The sequence below is a fragment of the Meles meles genome, chromosome 4 (assembly GCF_922984935.1).
Source record: "Meles meles chromosome 4, mMelMel3.1 paternal haplotype, whole genome shotgun sequence".
NCBI lineage: Eukaryota > Metazoa > Chordata > Mammalia > Carnivora > Mustelidae > Meles > Meles meles.
In genome coordinates, this window is record NC_060069.1 from 77,088,285 (window position 1) to 77,114,156 (window position 25,872).

A 25,872-nucleotide genomic window follows, 5' to 3' on the forward strand; every position below is an offset into this window, starting at 1 on the left:
TCCCATATTCTTAGTTGACCTGTTAGGCTGAAGATCTATCACACACATCTGATGTGCACTTATAGCAATTTATACAAGGATAAACTTAATGTTTTTGTTCTGGAATGGTGTGCTATTTTTGTGTATTTTCTTCCTTTCTTGGTTTTATATAACATTCTCCTTTCCTAATGTTACGTTTTACCTAACATTATTTAGACCATAGCAATTATATTGGAACAGTTTTTTCAGTAATGGTCTCGTAATATCCAGGTCCTTTTGTTTAGATTATATGTTGACTATTCCAATGCTACTTTGTTATCTATTTTTGAAGACTCTTAAGATCTTCCTATAATTTCTCTTTTACCTTTTTGGTTATTTGCTTAATCTATCATTTTGAAGTATTAAATCTTAGAACATTCCAGAGTAATTATAGCACATTGTTTCTTTTTCCTTGGAGTTTATTGATTGTTCAGATAAGCCAATAAAAAGCACTAGTGAGAAGAGGATTATACAAAAATAGCAAGAGAACAAACAACCCAACTACCAGAATGATCTGGTAGTACAGATACCCAGATATATAAAAGAGAAAGGTTTCTCTTAAATGACAAACTGAAATGCCTTCTCTATATACACAGTTCTGCTAGGGTAAGCAGCCTGTTCTGATGGAGGAACAGAGGGCTACTTGAACACTTCAATTTACAGAAATCCTGCTGATAAATCAGAGGCTGAAAAAAATGGGTTAAATAAAGTAGGAATTTTAGGGTTCATTATCTTATCCAGTGCTATGCATCGTGTAGGTGCAGTAAATTATAATTGAATTGTTTCCTGGGTTTAATGTCAAAAAGTTTGGTAAGATTTTATTTTGGCAGGTAGGCTGTAGGTTTTTTTCTAGGTAAATTGTTATTATAATATGTAATTTAAGCAGGTATTTTACTGTTAGATTTCAGTCTTTTAACACTTGATTTTTTTTAACTTATCAAAATAATACATATTTCTTCTAACATGATATAGATCTATATAGATTTAAAAATTATAGTTCATTATTCTTACCTATCCCCCAACAGTTTAGTGTATATCCTTTCATACCTTTTGATCTGTTAAATGTTTTTGTGTATCTTTTGGCCTTATTTATGGAATCTTTTGTAACACAATTCAAAATTTTTCATGTTGTCAGATCTTTCTTTTTTTCCTCTTTTGGCATGTGGATTCTTGCTTTCCATTCTTCTTGCAGTTGTCTTGATAGATGCTTATTTTCCTTTATATGGAAAAAATATGAAAGTCATGAAATGAAAATGGATTTAGAAACTTGAAACATTTGACTCTGTTTTATCTTTTTCCTGTAATCTGCATCTGCAAATTATTTTATTATGATTTAAGGTTTTTGTGTGTCTCTTTAACATGATGACACATCAAGAATTAGTAAGCTGTGTGGGCTGGACTACTGCTGAAGAACTGTATTCATGTAGTGATGATCACCAGATAGTGAAGTGGAACTTGTTAACCAGTGAAACAAGTCAAATAGTAAAGCTTCCTGATGATATTTACCCGATAGATCTTCACTGGTTTCCAAAAAGTTTAGGCATAAAGAAACAAACTCAAGCAGAAAGCTTTGTCCTCACAAGTTCCGATGGTAAGTTTTTAATAAATGTTATATGCTCATCTTTGTATTTAAAAGACATATTAGTGTGACTTATGCTTTTAGTTGTTTTACAGAGCTGATGTTTATAGATCTGCATACCTCTGTCTACACATTTAATCCATATTCTTTGTAGTCATTTGCTCTGTGTATAGGTTATAAAACTGTTATGGGAGAAAGTAAAGCTGGCATATCATGGGATTTGATCTGAACTTTCAGCTTTACTTTTTCTGTGATCTCGCTGAAAATAGTTGCTAAGCTGTTATCAGTTTTGGTTTTGAATTTAACTTTATAACATAACCACACTAAAAAAAATATGGACACACACAAAAAATATGGGCACAATGCAACATTTAATAAGCTATTTAATATTATCTTTCTTTTCTTTTTTTTAAAGATTTTATTTATTTATTTGAGAGAGAGAGTTAGAGATCATGAGCAGAGGGGGAAGGGCAGAGGGAGAAGCAGACTCCACGGTAAGCAGGGAGCCTGATGTGGGACTCAATCCCAGGACCCCAGGATCACGACCTAAGCCCAAGGCAAACGCTTAACCGACTGAGCCACCCAGGCGCCCCTAATATTGTCTTTATTTTCTGTTACATGTTAATTTCCACTCAACAGAGTTGGAGTTTTTTTTAATTTGACTGTAGCTTTATTACCGGTGAGTAAAAAGCATGATTTTTCTACTTTTTGAGGAAATGTTTTGATTTTCATTGAAATAACTTGAACTGCTTTTGTCGGTATTACACTTTACCTACTTTGTCAATTAAAAATACATTCATCAAAAGTAATGGAAACTTACTTGATTAACTTATGCACAGATGGAGCTTTTTGGTTCACCTGACTCTAGGGGTGGACCTTCAAGCACAGCTGCATTTTTAGGCCCCTGTTCTCAACATCTCTTAGATGGGTTCTCCCCACAAGGTGAGCATGATGGCAGCCAGTAGCTCAAGGCTCATCCTAGAGAAGAAATGTCAGCAGAAAGTGCTTCCTCAGTATCTCTTGCAGACAAGTTGCAGGAGAGTCCTGGGGAAACTTGTGTCCTGTGCATCAGCACAGGAATCACTTTAGTCATGGGAATAGGACACTGATTGAACACAACTGGCCTCAGGCCACCATGGAAAAGGAAAGAGAAAGAGGAGGGATTTTGTAATAAGAACAGGAAGGGATGTTATGGCAAAGTATCCAATCAGATTTCACTTTTTTTACAGACAGAACTTAGGATGGTTTTTTTTTTTTTTAAAGATTTTATTTATTTATTTGACAGACAGAGATCACAAGCAGGAGAGAGGCAGGCAGAGAGAGAGGAGGAAGCAAGCTCCCCGCTGAGCAGAGCGCCCAATGCGGGGCTCGATCCCAGAACCCTGGGATCATGACCTGAGCTGAAGGCAGAGGCTTTAACCCACTGGGCCACCCAGGCGCCCCAGGATGGGTTTTTTTTTTAAACCTTATTTTTCTGAATCTTGATTAAATGACATATTGTGTGAAAATAATTGGACTTAGAAGATTGACTCTGAACCACTGCTAGAATTTGGCTTTCCTCAGATATTAAAATGAAGGGTTGACTTAAAAAACAAACAAACAAACTTTTAATTTTGATATAATTTAACATTTGCAGAAAGGTTGTAAGAATTGTAGAAATAACTCCTGTGTATCCTTTATCCAAATTCATTTCCTGTTAACATTTTGTCCCATATACTTTATCATTGGCTTTCTCCCTCTCTCTCTCCCACTTCACTACACATATACACACACATACACACATACACATACTTTTTTCCCCCTAAGTATTTAAGGATCATTCATAGACATGCAACATGCCCCTTTATCATAAATACTTCAGTGCACTTCTCAAGAGTGAAGATTTTCTGTTATATAATCACAGTACATTGGTCAAAATCAGGAAATTTAACATTGATGTTGAATTGAATACACAGTTAATATTCAAATTTTAACAAGGGCCCTAATAACATCTTTTATAGATATTTGGTTTTTCTGGCATAGAATAATGTACTGCTTTTGTCATATCTCTCTAACCTCCTTTAATATAGTTTCCTTGGTCTTTCTTTTATGATCTTAATAGGTTTGAAGAATACAGATCTGTTTTTTCTTTATAGAATGTCCCTCAATTTGTGTTTGTATGATATTTTTTTTTTTTTTTTAAGATTTTATTTATTTATTTGACAGAGAGAGAGATCACAAGTAGGCAGAGAGGCAGGCAGAGAGAGAGGAAAGGAAGCAGGCTCCCTGCTGAGCAGAGAGCCCGATGCGGGGCTCGATCCCAGGACCCTGAGATCATGACCTGAGCCGAAGGCAGCGGCTTAATCCACTGAGCCACCAAGGCGCCCCTGTATGATATTTTCTTTTAATTAGATTCAGTGTACACAGTTTTTAGCAGCAGTAATTAGAGCATCAGATTGCGAGGTTCATGATGCTGGTTTGATCCATTATTGGTGATGTTAACTTTGATTACTTTGAAAGATTGTATTCACTAAAGTAATCCACTGTGAAGTTACTATTTTTACCTTTTAATAAATAATTTGTGAACAGATACTTTCAGGCTATGTAAAAATATTCTCTTCCTCCTTAAAATTCCACCTACTGTTTTAGCATCTATTGTTGATATTCAGCTGAATCATTTATTATTCACATGGTTGTCAAATGGTGATTTTTTTTTTTAAATTCCATAATTCCTTCCATATTGATTAGTTGGTATTCTGCTGCAAGGAAGAGCCTCTCTTTTCCTACCCATTTATTTGTTTACTTATGTTAGATTAGACTCATAGATTCTTTATTTTATTTCTGTAATTTTTTTATTTTGTTGTGAAAATTGTCCCAGATTTGTCTAGTGGAGCCCCATTAAACCAGCTCCTATGAATTTTTGGGGGTGGGTGGGAGGGATAATGTTTCCTCATCATTTTTTGAGCACTGCTTTGCTGGCACAAGATGTTTCAGTCTTATCTTGTACTTTCCCAATCTAGCCCCCCAAAATTATCCATTTCTCCAAGGAGACCTATTCTTTTCTTGGTGCTTTCTAGTATTTTAAAAACAATATGAGAATGCTAGCAAGCTCATTTCAATGAGGTATATTTGCTTCAAGGTCCTTTTAGAGAGCTAAGAAATGGAATATAAATGTGTATTAAAGAACATACATACCTACAGCTATTTCTTTTTCTCTTTCTCCTGTCCTTCCCTCTGTTTTCTTTCCTTCCCTTTTCTTTCTTCCACTTCTCCTTCCTTCCTTTCCATACTAAAAATCATGAGCTCATTCTGATGCCACCAATTCAATGTTATAGGGTTAATTCCAGTCTTTCTTTTTTCCATATTTGGAAACTGAGTGAGCCTGGCTCCCATTATTCTCAAATATATTTGCTCACTTGCTCAATTCTGCAATACAAAGTAGGTTGTTTCAGAATGGCTAATCTATACTACTGCAAAAAACTAGAGTTTAATATTTGTTTACTTTTGTTTTGATCTTTATACTGAATATATGAAGTTAAAGTCCTGTGTTCAAAAGTTACTTGCATTTCCCCTTCCTTAGCTGTTATGTTATTCACTTAGAATACCGTTAAATGTATTATTTGTGTTTTCTACTTAAGGTTTCCATTGTCCCCCATCCTTGTTGATTTGATTATCTTTTGAATATGTATAACAGTAACATGACAAAACTATATTAAAGACAAAAACTATATTAAAGACAAAACTATATTAAAAACTATAGACAAAATACAAAGACAAAACTATATTTAAAAAGCATACTCAGAGGCACCTGGCTGGCTCAGATGGTTAAGCTTCTGCCTTAGGCTTGGATCGTGATCCCAAGATTCTGGGATCAAGCCCCACACTGGGCTCCCAGCTCAGCAGGGAGTCTGCTTCTCCCTCAACCTCTGCCTGTCTCCACTGCTCATACTCTCTCTCTCAAATGAATAAATAAAATCTTAAAAAAAAAAAAGCATACTCAGAGCAATGTCACTATTCCTACCCACCCAATCCCATACACCTTTTCTGTTTACTCCCTGTAGATAAACAATCTCTTTGGTTCTGGTTTATCCTTCCTGTGTTTCTTTTGGCAAAGTAAACAGATACATGCATATTTTCTCATTTCACCTTTTGTATTACACAGGAGGTGATATACCATATATTTTATTTGCATTTTCCTTTTTAAACTCAGTAGTATATAAGAATTAATTTTCTATCTGATGAATATGGACAATAAATATAATTAGTCTTGATAATTTTTGTTGTCTGAGTGCTTCTCTGAAATAAGATCACTTAATTACACTCAACTAAAGAATAATTGCTTGAGTCTCTATTTCAAATTGGTTTTAGAGAAAACACTTTCTGTGAGGGAAAACATTTTAATATGAAAATGTAACTTAAAAGATAAATTTGTGAGATTTATATAAATCTATAAGTATAAATATATTATGACTCTTCAGAAACTATAATGTTCAATTTTATTTTTAGGTTCACTCTATAGTAAAACAAATAACATTACATGCCACACCTAGATGTGCGAAGATGTGAGAACCAAAGCAGAATAGTTAAGTATTTTCTTTTAAGCTAGGATGAGGAGTATTGGGGCTTGTAAAAGAGGAAAGTATGATAGATCGAAAAAAAGAAATGGAAGGATAAGATAGAAAAAAGCATCCAGAAATGAAAAAGAAATGTTCAAGAAAGAAGAAAGTAGCTGTCAATGGGAGGTGGTCAAGGGCTTTTCTGTCAGATAAACATTTGAAGTTATTTTATGTATCATCAGAGCTATACTATTTGTTAACCCAATACTTAATACTATTCTGGTTAAAAAAATACATGAGATCTGCCCTGTTAACAAGTTTTTAAATATACAGTGTGGTATTGTTAACTATAAGCACAATATTTGTACAGCAGATCTCTAGGACTTTCTCATTTTGTATGATGTTAACCCAATTAAAAAAATTTTTTTTTCTTCAAAATTTAATTTACTGCTTAGGAGTTTCTCTTTTCTAGTTGCCACCAACTTTCTCCTCTTGATTTTTCTCCCCCAGTGTTGGTAGAGAAGGGTTGCAGTTTTGGAGTTCTTCTTTCTCTTCCAGTATTTCTTCATCATACTCCCTCCCTCTCCTGTGTGGTGGTAACATTCCAAAAGAGATCCCTGAGATCTGGTGGCAGGTCCTTAAATATATAAGGCAGACTTTTGCCAAGTGTTTTGTCTTACCAATAATTCTCTCCAATACTACTACTATTTGAATATTTCATGCAGTTGTATACTACTTTTTAGAAGAGATATTTGACAATGTATTAAAATATTTACATTTAAAAAATAATTGAATTATGTAAAATGCATTAGGGCACTTCTGGTATAAAATCTTCTGTAAAACTGTTAAATACTATTTAAATTATATTTACTGAAAGATGATTTTTTAAATACATTGTATTAGATATCTTAAAATAATTCCCTTATTTTTTTAATATGTCTATTTTAAAATCCCACTTTAAAAAGAATTTGTGTGTTCATTTTTTAATCATAAGTTGGTGGTTGGTTATAGATCTCTGGCTTTTTGCAACCATCTGCCAAATCATTTCTGCTATTAAGCAGTCTGCAAAAGTGCTTGTGTGTCCTTTTTCCCAACACCCTATTCCAAGCCCTTTCATGTTTCCACGGACATCTGCTAAGGCATTTCTAACTTTAAGAAATGTGTTTTATATAATTTTAATGTTTCCTCTGTTCTTTTTCTCTTTTATAACATATCCGTCTTTTTTTTTTTTTTTTTTTAGATTTTTTTTATTTATTTGACAGAGAGAGAGATCACAAGTAGGCAGAGAGGCAGGCAGAGAGAGGGGAAGGAAGCAGGCTCCCTGCTGAGCAGAGAGCCCGATGCGGGGCTGGATCCCAGGACCCTGAGATCATGACCTGAGCCGAAGGCAGTGGCTTAACCACTGAGCCACCCAGGCGCCCCAACATATGCCTCTTTTTAAAAAGTTTTTTTTTAAAAGAACAAAAGGTTAATTTTCCACCTTAGGATTTAAATATCCAAATCCACTTTTTTGTTCAATAAATTAATAATTAATATAACCGTATTGATTATATTCTCTTCTCTACACCAGCCCTAGCAAATAATTAGAAATAAATTGATCTGTATTTGGTTTGCATTTTTAAAAGATTATAGAAAATTTGGAGAGAAGAAAGAAAATAGTTAAATGGATAATTATGGGCTTAAAAATATTTGTGATGTTGGGGGCACCTGGCTGGCTCAGTCAGTAGAGCTTGGGACTCTTGATCTCAGGGTCCTGGGTTCAAGCCCTGCATTGGGTGTGGATCCTACTTAAAAAAATTTTTTTTAAATAAAAAAATAAAAATATTTGATATATATATATAGTTTTATATTTTTGGTTTATTCTGGGTGTGCTATTCTTATAATCTGTAATCAGACAAAATACAAAGGCCAAAGATTTATTGAGTGACAAATCTATGCAAAGAGCTGACCCTAGTTGTCCCAGTATATATCTTCCTATGTGAGGTCATAGGAAGGGAATAATTTTAGCACTTGTCAGAAAATCAGCCTGCTTCCTCCTCTCTCTCTGTCTGCTGCCTACTTGTGATCTCTCTCTCTGTCAAATAAATAAATAAAATCTTAAAAAAAAAATATCAGTAATCTAAACATAAAATTTCTCAAATATGGAATAGATTAAAAGGAAATTTCTGGATCCTTCATTTCTGGTTTAAGAGATATTTGGTTAATCTCTTTGGTGATGGATTCATGCATTATATGCAACAGTTGTTTATTACGTGGATATTCTGTGTTAGGCAATGTGCTAACATTTAGTGAGAACAGACCTCAATAAAGTAAACAATGACCACAGGATTAGCTTTCCACTTACTGTGTGTCATCTTTACAGTTTCCTCTTTTGAGATTTTTCCCCCTTACATTTTCTCTGTAAAGCAACTGATTAAAAAAAGCATATCCCGGTTAATTTCAAGTTAGTTCAATGAAGAGAATAATAACAGTTGAATTTAAAGTAATTTTATTACATTCAAAAATGACCTAGCAATAAATATAAAGTTAAAAGGAAAGGTATGGGGGAAAGTAGTTGCTGCTAGTGGGTAGTTAGATGAAGGAAAAGGGTAGCTTATTTTAAGCCTAAAAAATGAATGGTGAGAAAAGAAAGCTATTAGATGGAATGAGAAAAAAAAAGAAAAAAGAATGTCAGCGTAGTCTTTTTTTTTTTTTTTTTAAGTTAGGAGATGGTTACCCAGTTGGTCAAATTTAACAAGTGCTGATTATGTAAAAGCACTACTGCAAATAAAAATATGACTAAGACATGGCCCTCTGCCCTGATACAGATCACAGCCCAGTAAAAAAAAAATGCTATAACAGAGCTGCAAATAATGCTCACAGTGTAAAAAAGACGGAATTACTTTGTTGGTAAGAATGGGTAGATGGTTAGTGAAGTAACCACAGGGTGCTAGGTGTTAAATGTTTCAAAGCCATCTGTATTAGAGTTTCCCAGAGAAATGTCTTAAAGCCATCTCAAGCATCTGACTTCGATATATAGATATATAGTTATTTATTTTAAGATTTTATTCATTTATTTGAGAGAGAGAGCAGGAGCAGAGGGAGGCAGAGCCAGAAGCATACGCCCCGACACTGAGCAGAGAGCCTGACACGGGCCTTGATCACAGGATCCTGGGATCATCCCCTGAGATGGAGGCAAACACTTAACCTACTGAGCTTAACCACCCAGGTGCCCCTGACTTAGATATATTTTTATGAATCGTTAATATTAAGACAGTTTGGAAAAGCCTTCAGTTAAAAGTGTATTCAAAGTAAATTCTCTGATGCCAAAATTTGATTAGCCACGTGATTTTTTTTTACTGCAAGATAGATAGATGATTGATGATAGATTGATTTGCAGGAAATTTCTAATTTTACTGTACTTAATTATTATGAGCTATGAGCTATGTATTACTAAATTTCATGATTATTCAAACCCACATTATTTCATGATCTTCTCTCAGCTTTTTTTAAAAAAAGATACTTTTTTTTTTTTATTTTTTTTTTATTTGTCAGCAAGAGAGAGCACAGGCAGGGGGAATGTCAGGCAGAGGGAGAAGCAGGCTCCCCCCACTGAGCAGGGAGCCCCATGCGGGGCTCAAGATCCTGAGATCATGACCCAAGTTGAAGGCACTGATGGAGCCACATAGGCACCCCTTTTTCTCAGCTTTCTGTAGCACTTTATTCTTTGCACAGTTGATTTGTCCCCTTGATATCTCTTAGGTCTTCAAAGTTGTAAGTTTAAAAAGTTGTGCTGTTTACCTATATATGTGTGAACTTTTTGAGAATAGCAATCAGGTAGCCTGCTCCTTTTTGTCTAGCTAGCGCCTGGCACAGTGTATGAGGCAAGTATTTTAAAATTTGGAATTATCAGTTGTTAAATTAAGTAAACAACAAGGCCATTAAACAGAGGTGGCCCTATGCCTTTGGCCAGCATGAGTAAACCAAAATCTGTCTGTAAACACATCAAGGTTTTGAAATTAAAACCTAAGGATAACCAGTCATAAACAGCCAGCTAAGCCATAGGCTATAGCCAATCAATAATTTTCTCACTTTGTTTTTACCTTTGCTCTGTAAAAGTCTCTGCCTCAGCTCCTGTTGGTGAAACATTCTTTACCACTTTTGGCTTAGTACAACCCATTTGGAAGATTTTTGCTCAAACTCTTAAAATTTTTTGTCAGGCCTCAGTTTATTTTTTTTATTTTTTATTTTTAGAGAGAGAAGAGGGGAGGGGCAGAGGGAAGGAGAAAAAAAATATTTTTTTAATGAGAGGTGGGAGGAGGGAAAGAGAGAGAAAATCTTAACAGACTCCATGCCCAACATGGAGCCCTATCTTATTGCCCTGAGATCATGACCTGAGCTGAAATCAAGAGTCAGATACTTAACAGACTGAGCCACACCAGTGCCCCTGCTTCAGTTTATTTTTTAACACCTTTGACTGTCCTGGTTCCTGTCTTCTATACCTTTTCCAGCTTTTCTATAGCCTGCAAAAAGGAAAAAAAAAAAGAAGCAAGACCACAAAACTCTGCTTAATTAGAAGGTTTTCTTGGCATTTCTCTTGTCCCCCTTTGACCATATCCCAGTGGAGTTCTATTATCCCTCTCATCTATCATAGCATCATATAATACTTCTATTACATCACTTGTTTCAGTGTTTTATAATTTCGTTTTTGTGCCTATTTTCTAATAGATTTGTTTTTTCTTTGGGAGCAGGAATAATTATTTGAGGAGAAATATTATTTGTCCTTATGTCTCCAGTGCCTAGCACTGTGCTAACTAGTCTAGGAGAAGGTACCTGTTTAAGAGATATTTATTGATTGAGTAAATTCAAATAGATTTCTCAAGTTTAATTTCTTTTAGGTAAATTTCATCTGATTTCTAAGTTAGGAAGAGTGGAAAAAAGTGTAGAAGCTCACTGTGGAGCAGTTCTTGCAGGAAGATGGAATTATGAAGGAACAGCATTAGTTACAGGTACGTTGTCTGCAAAAATGATGTTTTAAATGAACTGTTTAAAGAAAAATTTTCACAGAATCATAATATTTTCTTTAGTGATAGTGTCTTTCATTGTCCAAGAGCAAATAATTGGCATAACATTGAACTAGGCTGCTAGATAATGTTATAATTCAGAATGTCATATTATTAGATTTCATATATGACTTACAGACAATATTTTTGTCAAGGCTTTTGAAATGGTCACTTATGGGGTAAATAAAAGTTGTAATTCTTTAACATTTAAAAATTCAAAATATTTAATTGACCTTTACCCCCATTCCTTCACTCTCCCATCTCCTGCCCTATTCTCATAAGCATTCTCATCTTCATCTATGCTATTAGTCATCTAATGATGTCTAACAATTACCCCAAAAGGTAATGGCTTAAGATAATAAACATGTATTATCTTATAGTTTCTGTAGATCAGGGAACAATTTAATTTAGCTGGGTGGTTCTGTCTCATACTCAAATGTTGGATAGGGCTGCAGTCGTGTGAAGACTTGATTGGGGTTGGAGGTTCTGCTTCCAAGATGGCTCACTCTTGGAAAGAGATCTTAGTTCCTCTCTGACTGTTGGCAGGATCCTTGGTTCTTACAAGGGCTTCTCCATAGGGCTGCTTGAATGGCCTAACAACGTAATTGCAGGCTTCATAAGGGAGTGATCCAAGAGAGAAAAATGGTAGGTACAATATATTTTATGACCCACCCTTGAAAGTCATACTCTATCATTTTTACCATATCCTATTAGAAGCAAGTCACTAAATATAGCCCAAAGAAGAGAAATTAAGCTCCACCTATCAAAAGGAGGAATAACAAAAAGTTTACGGATATGTAATCAAACCACCAACCTATCCTCTGGACTTTCTTTAGGGTTTTGTTCAGTGAATGGATTCCTCTCCTGCCTATTTTTTTAACTTGTCCTTTTCCAGTGGTTTCTTTTTCAGCATATAAATATGTCCAGATGTCATCCATCTTGAAAATTGAGAAAAAAAGAAATAAAAATCCTGCCTTTAACAAATGATTCTCTCCAGAGAATTCTTTTCTTTTCTTTTCTTTTCTTTTCTTTTCTTTTCTTTCTTTCTTTCTTTCTTTCTTATTTTAAGCAAGTTGTTCAAAAGAAAAGTCTACTACTTTACTCCATTCAGTCCCCAACTCACTGGAATTTGCTTGCAACTCTTCTTATTGCAATGAAAGCACTTCTTTTAGAATTCTAGGATGGAGATTTCAGTGAAAATGAAAGCATTAGTTGAATAATATACTCACAAATCTCCTAAGATTAAAGGAAAAAATAAAAATTCTTGACATGGAAGTTAGGAATATCTGATAAAATTTTTTCAAAGTAACTTCAACAGTTATGAATCACTGTTATTTAATGAATAAATGGTGTCTGAATTTTAAATATGTATTAATATAGATATACTGATTTTTCTATGCAAATTTAATGTTTAAATTTATTTCCTATAGATAAAAATATCAAATATTTTTCTCTTTATAGTTGGAGAAGATGGACAAATAAAAATCTGGTCAAAGACTGGGATGCTGAGGTCAACTTTAGCTCAGCAAGGTACGTATATTAATCAATTAAGATATCTTAATAGTTCCCTTTGAAAAATATTATAGTTCCTAAGACTGATTTAGGTAAGGTTCAAAGCCTGAAATCTCTCTTTTTTTTTTTTTTAAGATTTTATTTATTTATTTGAGAGGGAGTGAGAGAATGAGTGGTGGCGGTGCGGGGGGAAGGGAGGTTCTCAAGCAGACTCCACTGAGTGGGGAACTCATTGTGGGACTTGATCTCACGTCCTGGAGATCATGACCTAAGCTGAAATCAAGAGTTGAATGCTTAACCAACTGAGGCACCCAGGCACCCTGAAGTCTCTTTATTTCTTTTTCTTTTTCTTTCTTTCTTTTTCTTTTTTTTTTTTTAAGATTTTATTTATTTATTTGACAGAAAGAGACATAGCGAAAGAGGGAACGCAAGCAGGGTAAGTGGGAGTGGGAGAGGGAGAAGCAGAGTTCCACCAAGCAGGGAGCCCAATGCGGGGCTGGAGCCCAGGACACTGGGATCATGACCTGACCCGAATGTAGACTCTTAACAACTGAGCCTGAGCCACTCAGGCGCACCTCTTATTTCTATTTATACTTTTCCCTCTTACTTTCCATGTTGCCTGATACACCATGGTAACTGTATTATTTGAGCCAAGAAATATAAGAAACACTCAAGGCCTTTTTCTATTTTAGTGAGTCTCTATAAGTGCAGTTAAAGGCTGATGATTCTTTTTAAAATAATTCTGAATCCTTTTGAGCATATACTATCTGGAATAGGATTGAGTGTCTAGTTAAGTAAATAATAGTAATAGAAACATTAGGAGTAACTCCCTACTTAAAAAGTCCTAATAACTTCATAATATTACCATCCTTTCTAAACTGTACTACACCAAAAACTAATGATGTACTGTATGGTGACTAACAAAATAAAAAAAATAAATTGTATTGTACGTTTGGTATCTAAACTACTGGAGGGGAGCAGATACCCTGATGGTCCAAAACATGGTAAACTGCAACTGCTTAGAGAAGCATCTCAGTTTTCCATGTTAATTGGAAAGAAGTGCCCATAAAGTCAATTCAGTGGTCATTCCTGTTGAGATTTAGGTTGCATACAATTTTTTTTGTGTGTATAGCAGATCTATTTTACTAATTAGATTTTTATGTAGGAATAGTAAAGCAGTTTTTAATGTTTAACTGAACATATACCAGCTGGTCTTCAAAGATGGCAGACTATTCTTGAGAATTATATAATTAAGTTATATTGTGAAGCATCTCTGGTAACTGACTTCCAAAAATTTCTAGATTTCATTTAAAAAAATTTTTTTAATGATTTTTAAAAAATTTATTTGACAGAGCGAGCACAAATAGGGGGAACTACATAAAAAGGGAGAGGGAGAAGCAGGCTCCCCACAGAGCAGGGAGCCCAGTATGGGGCTCCATCCCAGGACCCTGGGATCATGACCTGAGCTGAAGGCAGACACTAACCGACTGAACCACCTAGGCACCCCCAGATTTCATTTTTTAAGTCACGTTTACTCTTAAGATAGTGTTAAAATAGTTCCATTTCTTTAGCTACCCATTAACCAAATTTTAGCAAAGGGTAACCATAAATACTGGGTAGTACTTATCTAGGTAACCATAAATACCTGGTAGTAGCAAAAATGTTGACGAGATTCAGTTTATCCATTTTTTTCTCTGATTGCTTCTGCTTTTGGTGTCATATCTAAGAAATCATTGCCTAATCCAAAGTCACGAAGATTTAGACCTTTATTTTCTTCCAAGAGTTTTATAGTTTCAGTGTTTACATTTAGGTCTACAATCCATTTTGAGTTAGTTTTTGTGTATGATGTTTATTTTAGAAAGGGGTGGGTGGTACTCTTTTTTATTTTTTTCCCCTTCCTTCCAAATAGATGGGTAAATAAATTCCCTTAGAAAGCTAAAATACTGATTAGGTCATATGATAAATGTAATTTTATTATGTCTTCATCACATCATGTAATGATATTTTCCATTGACATTTCAAATAGTTGTAATCTTCTTAAATCAAATGACTGTGAAAGGGCTTATCATTTTTATCTCATTTAAATCTTATTTATTCTCCTCACTTGAGGTTTATATTAAGTATGAGATTAATGAGCAAAATTAAATTATATAGATTTTCATATTTTAGTTAACCTGTTGATATTTCAAGATAATCAGATATCTTTGGATTAAGAATTACAGATATACTATAGAACTGTGCATCTGATTTTTAGGTTTTTGATTGTTGGTGCCACCCACGCTTTCCTAATAAGGCATAGACTTTTCCTGTTTCATCTCTGGGGAAGAGCATTGGAAAAATTAAGTTATGATGATATTAACACTGAAGGAAAAATCTCTGGTTATTTATAAGGTTTATTTGATTTATTACAATTTTTGATGGTGATTATGAACTACTGAGAGCTGGATGCTAAAGGCTCAAATATGGAGGCCAAAATAGGTGGGGAAGGGGACTTCTGCCTCTTTTCGGGGGAAAAACTGTAAATTTTGGCAAAAAAATGAAATAACATAAGCCTGAGTTTTTTTAACACTTGGAATTCAGTAAACGATGTTGAGAGCATCCTGGTGATTTTTACTACATGTTTATATTAGTTGCATTTATTTTTGATGAATAAAAGAAATTTCCTGAATTTCTTTTTTTTTTTTTTTTTTTTTTTAAGAAATAGATGTTTTATTTATTTATTTTTAAAGATTTATTTATTTATTTTAGAGAGCGCACATTCACATGGCGGGGGGCAGAGGGAGAGAATCTTTAAGCTGACTCTGCTGAGGGTGGAGCCTGTCATAGAACTCTCTCTCACATCCCATGAGATCATGACCTCAGTTGAAACCAAGAGTTGGACACTTAGTTGACTGAACCACCCAGGCACACCCTTAATTCATTTCTTAGTGATTGGAGATGGATATATAGACAGAAGTCATGGTCATCACCTTCTCCTCTAATATAGAAAAAGCATTAATCCCAAGTTTTTAAATTTTTTTTTAATTTGACTTAGTTTAAAAACAATTCCTACTGGTACTTATGAGGAGGTATTTTTCCTTATTAGAGAAAAATAATGTCTGGGCCAGGGATAATTATAATTAAGCTTTGTGTATTTTAATTATAGGCTAAAATTGGAATAGAGTAATACTGCAAACCTATGAGGACATTTCCCCCACATTATATTCAAATGGAAGAATGGAATGACAAAAATGGAACCTGTCTAAATAACTAAATAATGAATTTAGTATAGGAGGTGAACTGGAAATATAAATAACTGTAGCATAGGCAGGGTGTTTTTGTTATTACAAGGTGCTGTGAGAGGATAGGAAAGCAGAGATTATCGCTTTGGAGGGAAAGGAAGTATCATAAAGGCTTCCTGGCAAATATTGGAATATCTTTTTTTTTTTTTTTTAAGAGAGGGGTATGGGAAAGGAGAGAATGAATCTTAAGTGAACTACATGTCTAGTGCAGAGCCTGATAATGGGGGACTTGATCTCACAACTCTGAGATCATGACCTGAGCTGAAACCAAGGAGTCAGATACTCAACTGACTGAGCCACCCAGGTGCTCTTGGAATATCTTTTGATTGACCTTTAAAAATAAAGAAAGTAGGGAAGGAAATGGGCTTGTTAGCAATGGAGTGGAGCTGTGGAGGAAGTTAGGTGGTCAAAGGCATAGAGGCAGAACAGCATAAGATAGGGAAATCAGGTGTATAGGAGCAGACTCCTTGGGCTAGAGGGCAGGCTGTATGAGGCTGTTTATCCAGAGGGACCAAGACATTGATGACACTGGATACTAAATGAGGGGTTTTGATTTTGTTCTATGAGCATACCAAACCTTAAAAAAATAAACAGAAGAATAAGAGATAAAAACTATCTCTTAGGAACATAAACTTAGCAGTAATATGTAGGATAAATCAGAAGAAATAGAGATTAAATGGGGTGGCCAGCAATAGACACATGAAAAGATCTGAACATCACTGACTATCAGGGAAATGCAATTCAAAACCACAATAGGATAGCACCTTGTATCTGTCAAAATGGCTAAAATAAAAAAAGACAAAAAACAACAAGTGTTGGTGAAGATGTAGTGAACAAGGAATCCTCATACACTGATGGTGGTCTAAGTTAATACAGCCACTGTAGAAAATAGTATGGAGGTTCCTCTTAAAAACAGAAACCCTGTATGATCCAGTAATTCTACTACTGGATATTTTCCCAAAGAAAATGAAAACACTAATTCAGAAAGATATATGCACCCCTGTTTACTGCAGCATTGTTTACAATAGTCAAGATACAGAAGCAACCTAAGTGTCCGTCAATAGATGAATGGATAAAGAAAATGTGGTAAAAATGTATAATGGAATATTACACAGCCATTAAAAAGGATGAGGCCATCTCACTTGAGACAACATGGATGGACCCAGAGGGTATTATGTTAAGTGAGGTAAGTCAGGCAGAAAAAGACAAATACCATATGATTTCACTTATATGTGGGATCTAAAAACAAAACAAATGAGTAAACAAAAAGCAGAATCTGACCTATAAATATACAGAAGAAACTGATGATTGGTAGACAAAAGAGGGTGGAGGGGTGAGCAGAATGGTTGAAGGGGAGTGGGAAATATAGACTTCCAGTTATGAATGAATAAGCACAAGAGTATAAGGCATAGCATAGGGAATATAGTTAATGATACTATAATAGTGTTGTATGATGATACATGGCAGCTACACTTGGGGTGAACATAGCATAATATATAGAGAAATTGAATTACTGTGTTGTACACCTGAAACTAATGTAATATTGTGTGTCAGCTACAGTCAAAAAATTAAAAATAATAACAACAAAAAATAAAATGAAAAAATGGGGATGACTAGTAAGGAGGTTATTGGAATGTTCTATGCTAGTGTGCATTGAGGCTTGAACAGAGACAGTAATGATGGTTGAAAAAAATGAATAGTTCTTAGTAGTTGACAGGAATGGATATCCTATAAGAGGTAAAGAATTCAGAAAGAAGAATTAGCTAGGGGTTCTGTGTAGAGGGATGATAGTTTTGAGTGTATAGAGTCTGAAGTCTTTGGTGCAAGTACTGTGTTAGGGCTCAGAAGTAAAGCTAAAATAATGTGAGAGTCAATTATAGAAAGGTGAAAGGTGAAGCTGTAGGGGAAGTTGTGATCACCAAGGGATAAGTGGCTGAGGATAGAAACTGGAGATACAAATGCATTCATTTAAGCCTTTTCTCTTTACTAATCCAGGAACATATATAACCCAAAAGTTGCTTTTTTGTGGAATAAATCCTACTTGATTGGTTACTGTTAATATATGTCCCTACAAATAGAATGAAAGGGAAATAATTCTTGGTTTTTAAATTCTTGATGATTTGGCAACCAAAAAAAAAGTTGAGTTCCTACTATCATGAGCAACACAATAAACAGCTAGTTGCTTATTGCATTACAAAGTGATTTCTAGTAGTGGTAGGTAATAGATAGTGCTTATATAGTATCAGATTCTGCTCTAGGTACTTTACCTATATTCCCCCAATATAGACTTATATTGCATTCAAGGCAAAGATCGCTTATGCTTCATTGTGATAGTGAAGAGTTTGTTTCAAAAGCATTCTTAAAAACATGCAAAAACATTTTTAGGGGCTACTTTTTAGTATGAGTGTGAAAAACATGGTATATTTGACCATGTACTTCCTTAAAACAATTGAAATACATTTTTGTCTCCTCTTCTGTGGTTTAAAATGCCTTCAACAGGTTGAAAGAATTTAGATAATTTGTTTTACAGAGAGATAAGGGTCTGACATTTAACACAACCCCAGGTGCATGTGGTTTCTTAAAAAATGTCAAAAAGGTCACATGATCTTAGTGTACAGAGTCAGAAAAACAAGATATTTTTGAGTGTCTTAACTGAAATGGAACATAAATAAAAATTCCCAATATAAAAAGCAAGAAATTCTTTAATTATTATGAAACTACTTTTGTTTTTTTGTCCATTTTTTTGGTAACTATTGGAATTAATAACATTACATAATTTGCTAAACTTTTTGTTGAAAACTTATTTAACCTGAAGGCTATAGTTGTGATTTTTATACTGAGTTTGCAAAATGAAGTGTAACACTGAGAGTAATTCAATGCTTTAATAAGCATGTTTTCAGAAAAAATATTTTAAATATTGCAGGTTTTTGAAATGCAAGTGGGATAGAAAATATTGCAGGTTTTTGAAATGCAAGTGGGATAGATTTCATTATAATAAAAATCATTATTTTCTTTATAAAGCTAATTTTTCCACTTTCGATAATGATGTTCATCAGAACTGCCCAAATTAGAAGTTGTATAGTATATCTCCTTTTGGAAAAGAGAGCATTTGTATATACAATGGTTTCACACTTAACATTTTATTATAAATATAAGAGATGAATATAATGAAAACTTCTCTTAGTTCTTGATATTATATCCACTTTAAATATTAGTGGTTAGGAAGATTGGACTAATGAGACTTAACTTATTAATCTTATCTCTCATAACCCCGTATTTGTTTTTTTGTTTGTTTTCTTGTTTGGTTGTTTTTTAAAGATTTTATTTATTTATTCGACAGAGAGAGAGAGCACAAGTAGGCAGAGCGGCAGATGGAGGCAGAGGGAGAAGCAGGCTCTCTGCTGAGCTGGGAGCCCAAAGCGGGGCTGGGTTCCAGGACCCTGGGACATGACCTGAGCTGAAGGCAGCCCCTTAACCAACTGAGCCACCCAGTCGTCCCCCGTATTTGTTTTTTGATAAACAAATGTGGTTAAAAGCCACATGTTATAACAAAGGAATTGCTTAACTTTTCCTCTCTAATCTTATTTTGTTTTATACTATAAGTTCTTATATCTGTTTTTTTAATATTATTATTATTTAAAAAATATTTTATAATCAGGATATGAATAAACTCCCAAGTCCCAACAGGGAAGATAAGTATTCTGAAGATTTATAAGGTTAATAAGCAAGGAAATGGTGACACAGCTGACTTAATGAGGCCACAAATTCAATGCTAAAGAGGACAAAAGCGTCCCTAGCTCCTCATCCTATACCCTAACTGTGCCTTTTACCACAACTAAAGGGCTAGAGTCACATCCTGTATAACTCAATGGGAGTTGTATTTACTGAATTATTTCCTTGGGGGTAGATGTTTGTCATCGTTTAATGTATACCCCAGAAAAGTGTAATTCTACTGATTGTATTCAGGATGATTTGATAGTCCTTAATTAAAATATATTAATTTACTTTTTGCACAATAATTACAACTATAATAATGGAAATAAAGAAGGTACCTATAACTCTACCACCCTATCAAATAAGCATTCAGCCTCTATGCCCTTCCAGTACTCATCAAGAACCACATTTGAAATATCTGGAATTTTGATTTACATGTTCTAAGGAGTTTATTAGAGTTGAATTCTATTTGGCAATTTACTTGTGAAATCCAGGTCAGCTTCTGGCTACTTCCAGAGAATATTCCAAGAGAATGTACTTACCAAGTGCAGAAGAAGTGCCTTCTGGCCATTTGTGGGTTCTTCAGATACGGAAAAATCCTAGATGTAATTGACTGAATAGGCATATTTAGACCCAATATACTATCTAACCTAAATCATGAAAGGCATGCTTCAGAGTTTTTTTTCTTTTTCTTTTTTTTGCACTAAGTCTGTTGTAAACTAGACTTTCTAAAGTCCTTAAACCACTGAGACTTGCTCACAACTGAATTATATTCTGATTGGGAATAAAATGGCATGAAAAAAGTAGGGTGCCATTTGAGCACAAGCCATTACTGAAATTTACTCCCTGTTGATTACTGATTAATCCCTGTTGATTAGCATCAGTTGGGTTTCCCATTTAAATGAACAATTAAATCTTATTGTTTACCCATAAATCCTCAGACTCAGATTTCATTTTACTAAGAATGTCTTATTCATTCACAGAAAGTCAACTGCTACAGTAGTCTGATTTACAAGCGGCTTTAGAAATATAAATGGATTAATATTTCATAGATTAATTGTATAAGCTTGATTCACTTTCCTAATGGATGATAACTGGGTCAGACAGTGGAATACAGCTTATTTAATGCTTTTGCCAGGTATAATACTCATTTTTTAAAAAACTAAGTTCAAATAAAGTACAGCCTTCCAGAAGATATTAATGTGAAAGTCATTGAGTTAAAAAAATACCTTCTCCAAATTCCTATCCTAAGAAATTGAAAACAGTAAGAAGTTTAAAGTAGTTTAAAGAATGGTACATTGAGGGCGCCTGGGTGGCTCAGTGGGTTAACCCTTTGCCTTCAGCTCAAGTCAGGATCTCAGGGTGCTGGGATTGAGCCCCTCATGGGGCTCTCTGGTCAGTGGGGAGCCTGCTTCCCCCTCTCTATCTCTCCCTCTGCCTACCTCACTGCCTACTTGTGATCTCTGTCTGTCACATAAATAAATAAAACCTTAAAAAAAATGATACATTGAGTCAAACATGTACTTTTCCCCTAAAAGTATAAGTCAGCTTCATCCTGGTTATGGGATATCTGAACCCTTCTTAGCCTAGCTTTCAGGCCAAAGCCCCGCTTGATAGATAGCAAAACTTTCTCCAATCTAATATTTAATTTGTCATTTATAAATTCATAGATAGGAGGGGGTAGATCATTTTAGGGTAGAATGGTTTCTGTCCATTAGAGAACTGCTTAAGCAGCAGATGAGTGGTAGGTCTATTTCCTGAAGTATCCTCAGGAATGGGAATCAATCAATAAAGTAAATATACCATTTATATTTTTGTATGGAAAATTTAAGTCAACTTAAGTATTGAGTCAATTTAAGCACTGATGGCTGTTGGTGGGAAATGATAAATCATGACTTTTCTGATATTTCTTTATATCTTAAAATAATGAAGTGTATTCATTTTATGTTCTATATTTCAGTAGCACACTGTATTGAATTCCTAAGAACTCCCATCCTATTTTTCTCAGCAAGATCAAAATTAGTTAAAAACATAGTTTTTCAGTTGCTTACAGTAGATCTTTAATGGTCAATATTAACTCAGTTTGTTTCAGTATCAGGCTATCCTTCAGTTTTAAAGGGCCATTGAATATGAGATGAAATGGCACCCCATATTGCTTTTTTGATGCTCTTAACTAGCTGTCTTATTATAAGGCATAATAATGAAAATCTCTCTCTCTTTTTTTTTTTTTTAATTTTCTTTTCCTTTTTACAGGAACACCAGTATATTCAGTAGCATGGGGCCCTGATTCAGAAAAAGTTCTTTACACAGCAGGCAAGCAGCTGATCATTAAACCTCTTCAACCAAATGCTAAAGTTTTACAGGTATTTCTCAGGCATTTGTAAGCTGTTATCAGGATCTGTTGGACTGCTAAGTGAGAGGTCACTTTCTTAGGAGTCCCTTTCTTCTGGGTGGTCTTTTGTCTGAAGCTTTTAAGTGTGTGTTTTTACTAGCCTTTATTACAGAATAGGGGATATCTAGTTATGTTTCTAACAAGGTTCACTTCCTCCTTATTCCAACTTACATTATACCAGTAAATCATAAATGTGTTTTGAGTTACTAAATTGTCACATGATTTGGCATGATAGGTATCTTTAAATATAGCAGAGTCAGCCTCACATTTATAGATTTGAAACAAAACAGGACAAAATCATAAAACTTTAAAAGCTTATTTAGACTGTGTTTCTTATCATTATAACTAGCATCCTCCTCCTCTTAAATATCATTTATTCAATACACTTAAGCTTTCTCTAAAACCATAGCATTCTTTTAGTATTTTTAGAAGGGTCATCATTGTAGTGTTTAGAACAAGTTAGGTGTATATACTTTTACTAAATATATAGAAGCAAAACTATGGTGACAGTTAAGACAGGTCAGAGGAGGACAAATTAATGAAAAATTTTAAGCCTATATTCAGGGTTTTGATGTTTGATTTCAATGTTAAAAGGCAGAATCATTTTCTTCATATTTTGATAATGACACAATGTAGTATGGATAATGAAAATACAGGCTTCAGACTTAGTCACCTGGTTTCAGATGTTCACTTACTTACCTAAATGTAACTTTAGGCAAGTTAAAAAATATCTTTGGGGGCGCCTGGGTGGCTCATGGGTTAAGCCGCTGCCTTCGGCTCAGGTCATGATCTCAGGGTCCTGGGATTGAGTCCCGCATCGGGCTCTCTGCTTGGCGGGGAGCCTGCTTCCCTCTCTCTCTCTCTCTGCCTGCCTCTCTGCCTACTTGTGATCTCTCTCTCGCGCGCGCTGTCAAATAAATAAATAAAATCTTAAAAAAAAAAAAAAATCTTTGATTCTCAGCTTTCTCATCTCTTAGTTGTGATGCTAGTACCTACTTATAGGACTATTGTGAGGATTAAATGAGTTAAATTACAAAGTGCATATGACAGTCTATACAATAAGCATATTGAGTACATACAGTAAGCACTCATATAGAGTAGTTGTTACTATAGATGTTACTGGTGAGTTATGTCATCTCTACCTTTTAGTCAACCCCTAATAAATTAGAGCCAGGGAGGCTGGAAAAAAGATGTAGAATGACTGGGTCCTGAGTAAGGGATTTGGTGCTGGAGAATGAGCAGCTACAATGGGTATAAAAGTGTTTTAAGAAGAACTGTCAGATTTAATAGTTCAGTACGTATAGATTTTGGGGAGTAAGGAAATAGAAATGACATTGAGTTTCTATAATTTTAACTTCTATGTAGATTATGCTATACATATTTCATAAAGTCAACATGCATTTACATTTCTACTATATGCAGAACACTTTGCTAAGAACTATGGTACAAACAAGAAATAGAAGATACAAGTCCTTGCTTGCTCTTAGGCAGCTAAGGTAAAGAATTTGGGCAAATGGAAGAAGCTGTGAAAGAACTAGTTCCGCCTGCCTTTAGTCAAAGTTCCTCCATACCACTTAAACTCCAAAAATCTGCTTTAAAATTATACAGCAAAAACAGGCAAGGTGAATCTTTTGGTTTATAGTTATGTGATTTATTGAGATACCTGTAATTAGGCTTATATTAACACAACTCAAACAGATACTATATATTACCATTGGTAAATTATAATTTAGTGGTTTAGTAGAATCTTTGGGCCAGCACGTAGTAGAGGGCAAGAAAAGCACCCACTGCCAAAATTCAGCTATTGTGGAAGAGGAGTTAAAGTATACTTCGTAACTTCATGCAAATTTTCTTTTTTTTTTTCTTTTGGGTAAACTAAAGCTGTGGTAGTTTTCCTTAGGTATAAACACGTATTCAAATTTGGGTTGTCCGCAAAAAGGAACACTTACTCTTGCTTGTAGAATATAGTTTAAAAGTATATACCTGATTTCCGTTAAAAGCTTTAGGGACTCTTCTTGAGACCCAGAGCTTGGTTTTATAGTGAGGAGACTTTTGTTTATTTATTCATTCAGTGAAAATGTAGTACATACATACTATATATCAGATACTGTGCCTTATGTGAGATAACTCAGAGTGAAACAGAACATAGTTTCTGCCCTCAAGAAGCTTGTTGTCACAGGAATTTCACAAAATGTCTGGCTAATTGAGAAATAATTGAAAACTGTCTATGCCTTATGTGTAGTATATAAATATGTATAATATAAACTGATAATTCTAAGTCATAGTATATGGAAGGTTTAAATCATATTTTGTTCCTAACTTTTGAATATATAAAAATTTATTTTTATAGCTTAGAAAGGAGACTCTTGAGAATCTGTGTATGTGTATCAATATATACCCAAATCTGTGTGTGTGCATTGTTTTGTTTTTTTTTTAAGGTTTTATTTATTTATTTATTTGACAGAGAGAGAGACACAGTGAGAGAGGGAACACAAGCAGGGGGAGCGGGAGAGGGAGAAGCAGGCTCCCACAGAGCAGGGAACCTGATGTGGGGCTCGATCCCAGGACCCTGGGATCATGACCTGATCCGAAGGCAGACACTTAATGACTGAGCCACCCAGGTGCCCCTGTGCATTGTTATTTTTATCCTTGTAGTCTGTTTCAGGACATTGTATTAATTTGATGGTAAATTGTGTGAATTAATTCTTTTTAAAGTATATTATCAAAACATTTGTTTTTGAAAGTAGCTATTTTTATATATCCTGAGTAAAGCAAGCTATGAATTACTATTTATTCTTAAAGCTTATTTGACTCTAATTTAATATTTTACTCTGTTTGCATTAAGAACAATAGGATGGTCTGTTGTTCAACTTAGTACTGGAAGTCCTAGCCTCAGATACTGACAACAAAAAGAAATAAAAGGCATCCAAATCAGCAAAGAAGTCAAACTTCTACTCTTTGTAGATGACATGATAGTCTGTGTAGAAAACCGAAAAGAACTCCACTAAAAAATGGCTAGAACTGCTACAGGAATTCAGAAAAGTCACAGGATATAAAATCAAAGCACAAAAGTGTGTTGCATTTCTATACACCAATAATGAAGCAGCAGAAAGAGAAATCAAGGAATCAATCCCATTTACAATTACACCAAAAACCATAAGATACCTAGGAATAAATCTAACTAAAGAGGTAAAAAAGTACAGAATACTTACGAAAGAAATTGAGGAAGACACAAGAAATAGAAAAACATTCCATGCTCATGGATTGCAATAATAAATATTGTTAAAATGTCTATACTACCCAAAGCAATCTACACATTCAGTGAAATTCCTATCAAAATAACACCAGCAACCCCCAGGGGGAGGTGGGATTGGGAGAGGGGGAGCGGGCTATGGACATTGGGGAGGGGAGGCGAACCATAAGAGACTATGGACTCTGAAAAACAACCTGAGGGTTTTGAAGGGTCAGGGGTGGGAGGTTGGGGGAACAGGTGGTGGGTGATGGGGAGGGCACGTTTTGCATGGAGCACTGGGTGTTGTGCAAAAAGAATGAATACTGTTACGCTGAAAAAATTAATAAAAAGGGAAAAAAAAAATAACACCAGCATTTTTCACAGAGCTAGAACAAACAATTCTAAAATTTGTAGGGAACCATAAAAAACCCTGAATAGCCAAAATAATGTTGAAAAAGAAAACCAAAGCTGGGGGCATTACAATCTCAGACTTCAAGCTGTATTATAAAGCTGTAGTCATCAAGAGAGTATAGTACTGGCACAAAAACAGACACATAGATCAATGGA

General features: G+C 34.6%; 1 protein-coding gene across 7 annotated transcripts in view; it reads left to right on the forward strand.

Moving 5' to 3' along the window:
* Window positions 1-25,872, forward strand: part of IFT80 (intraflagellar transport 80) — a 114,710-nt gene that overhangs the window by 15,814 nt on the left and 73,024 nt on the right. For 3 of the 7 annotated variants that reach the window (XM_046003125.1, XM_046003126.1, XM_046003127.1), the window contains 4 exons: window positions 1,388-1,609; window positions 11,010-11,120; window positions 12,636-12,704; window positions 21,935-22,044. In XM_046003125.1, coding sequence (XP_045859081.1) covers window positions 1,388-1,609; window positions 11,010-11,120; window positions 12,636-12,704; window positions 21,935-22,044 — 512 coding nt within the window. Of the gene's footprint in view, window positions 1-1,387; window positions 1,610-6,642; window positions 6,763-11,009; window positions 11,121-12,635; window positions 12,705-21,934; window positions 22,045-25,872 lie in introns of all 7 variants that reach the window. The other 4 variants (XM_046003128.1, XM_046003129.1, XM_046003130.1 and 1 more) reach the window with 2 other exon arrangements.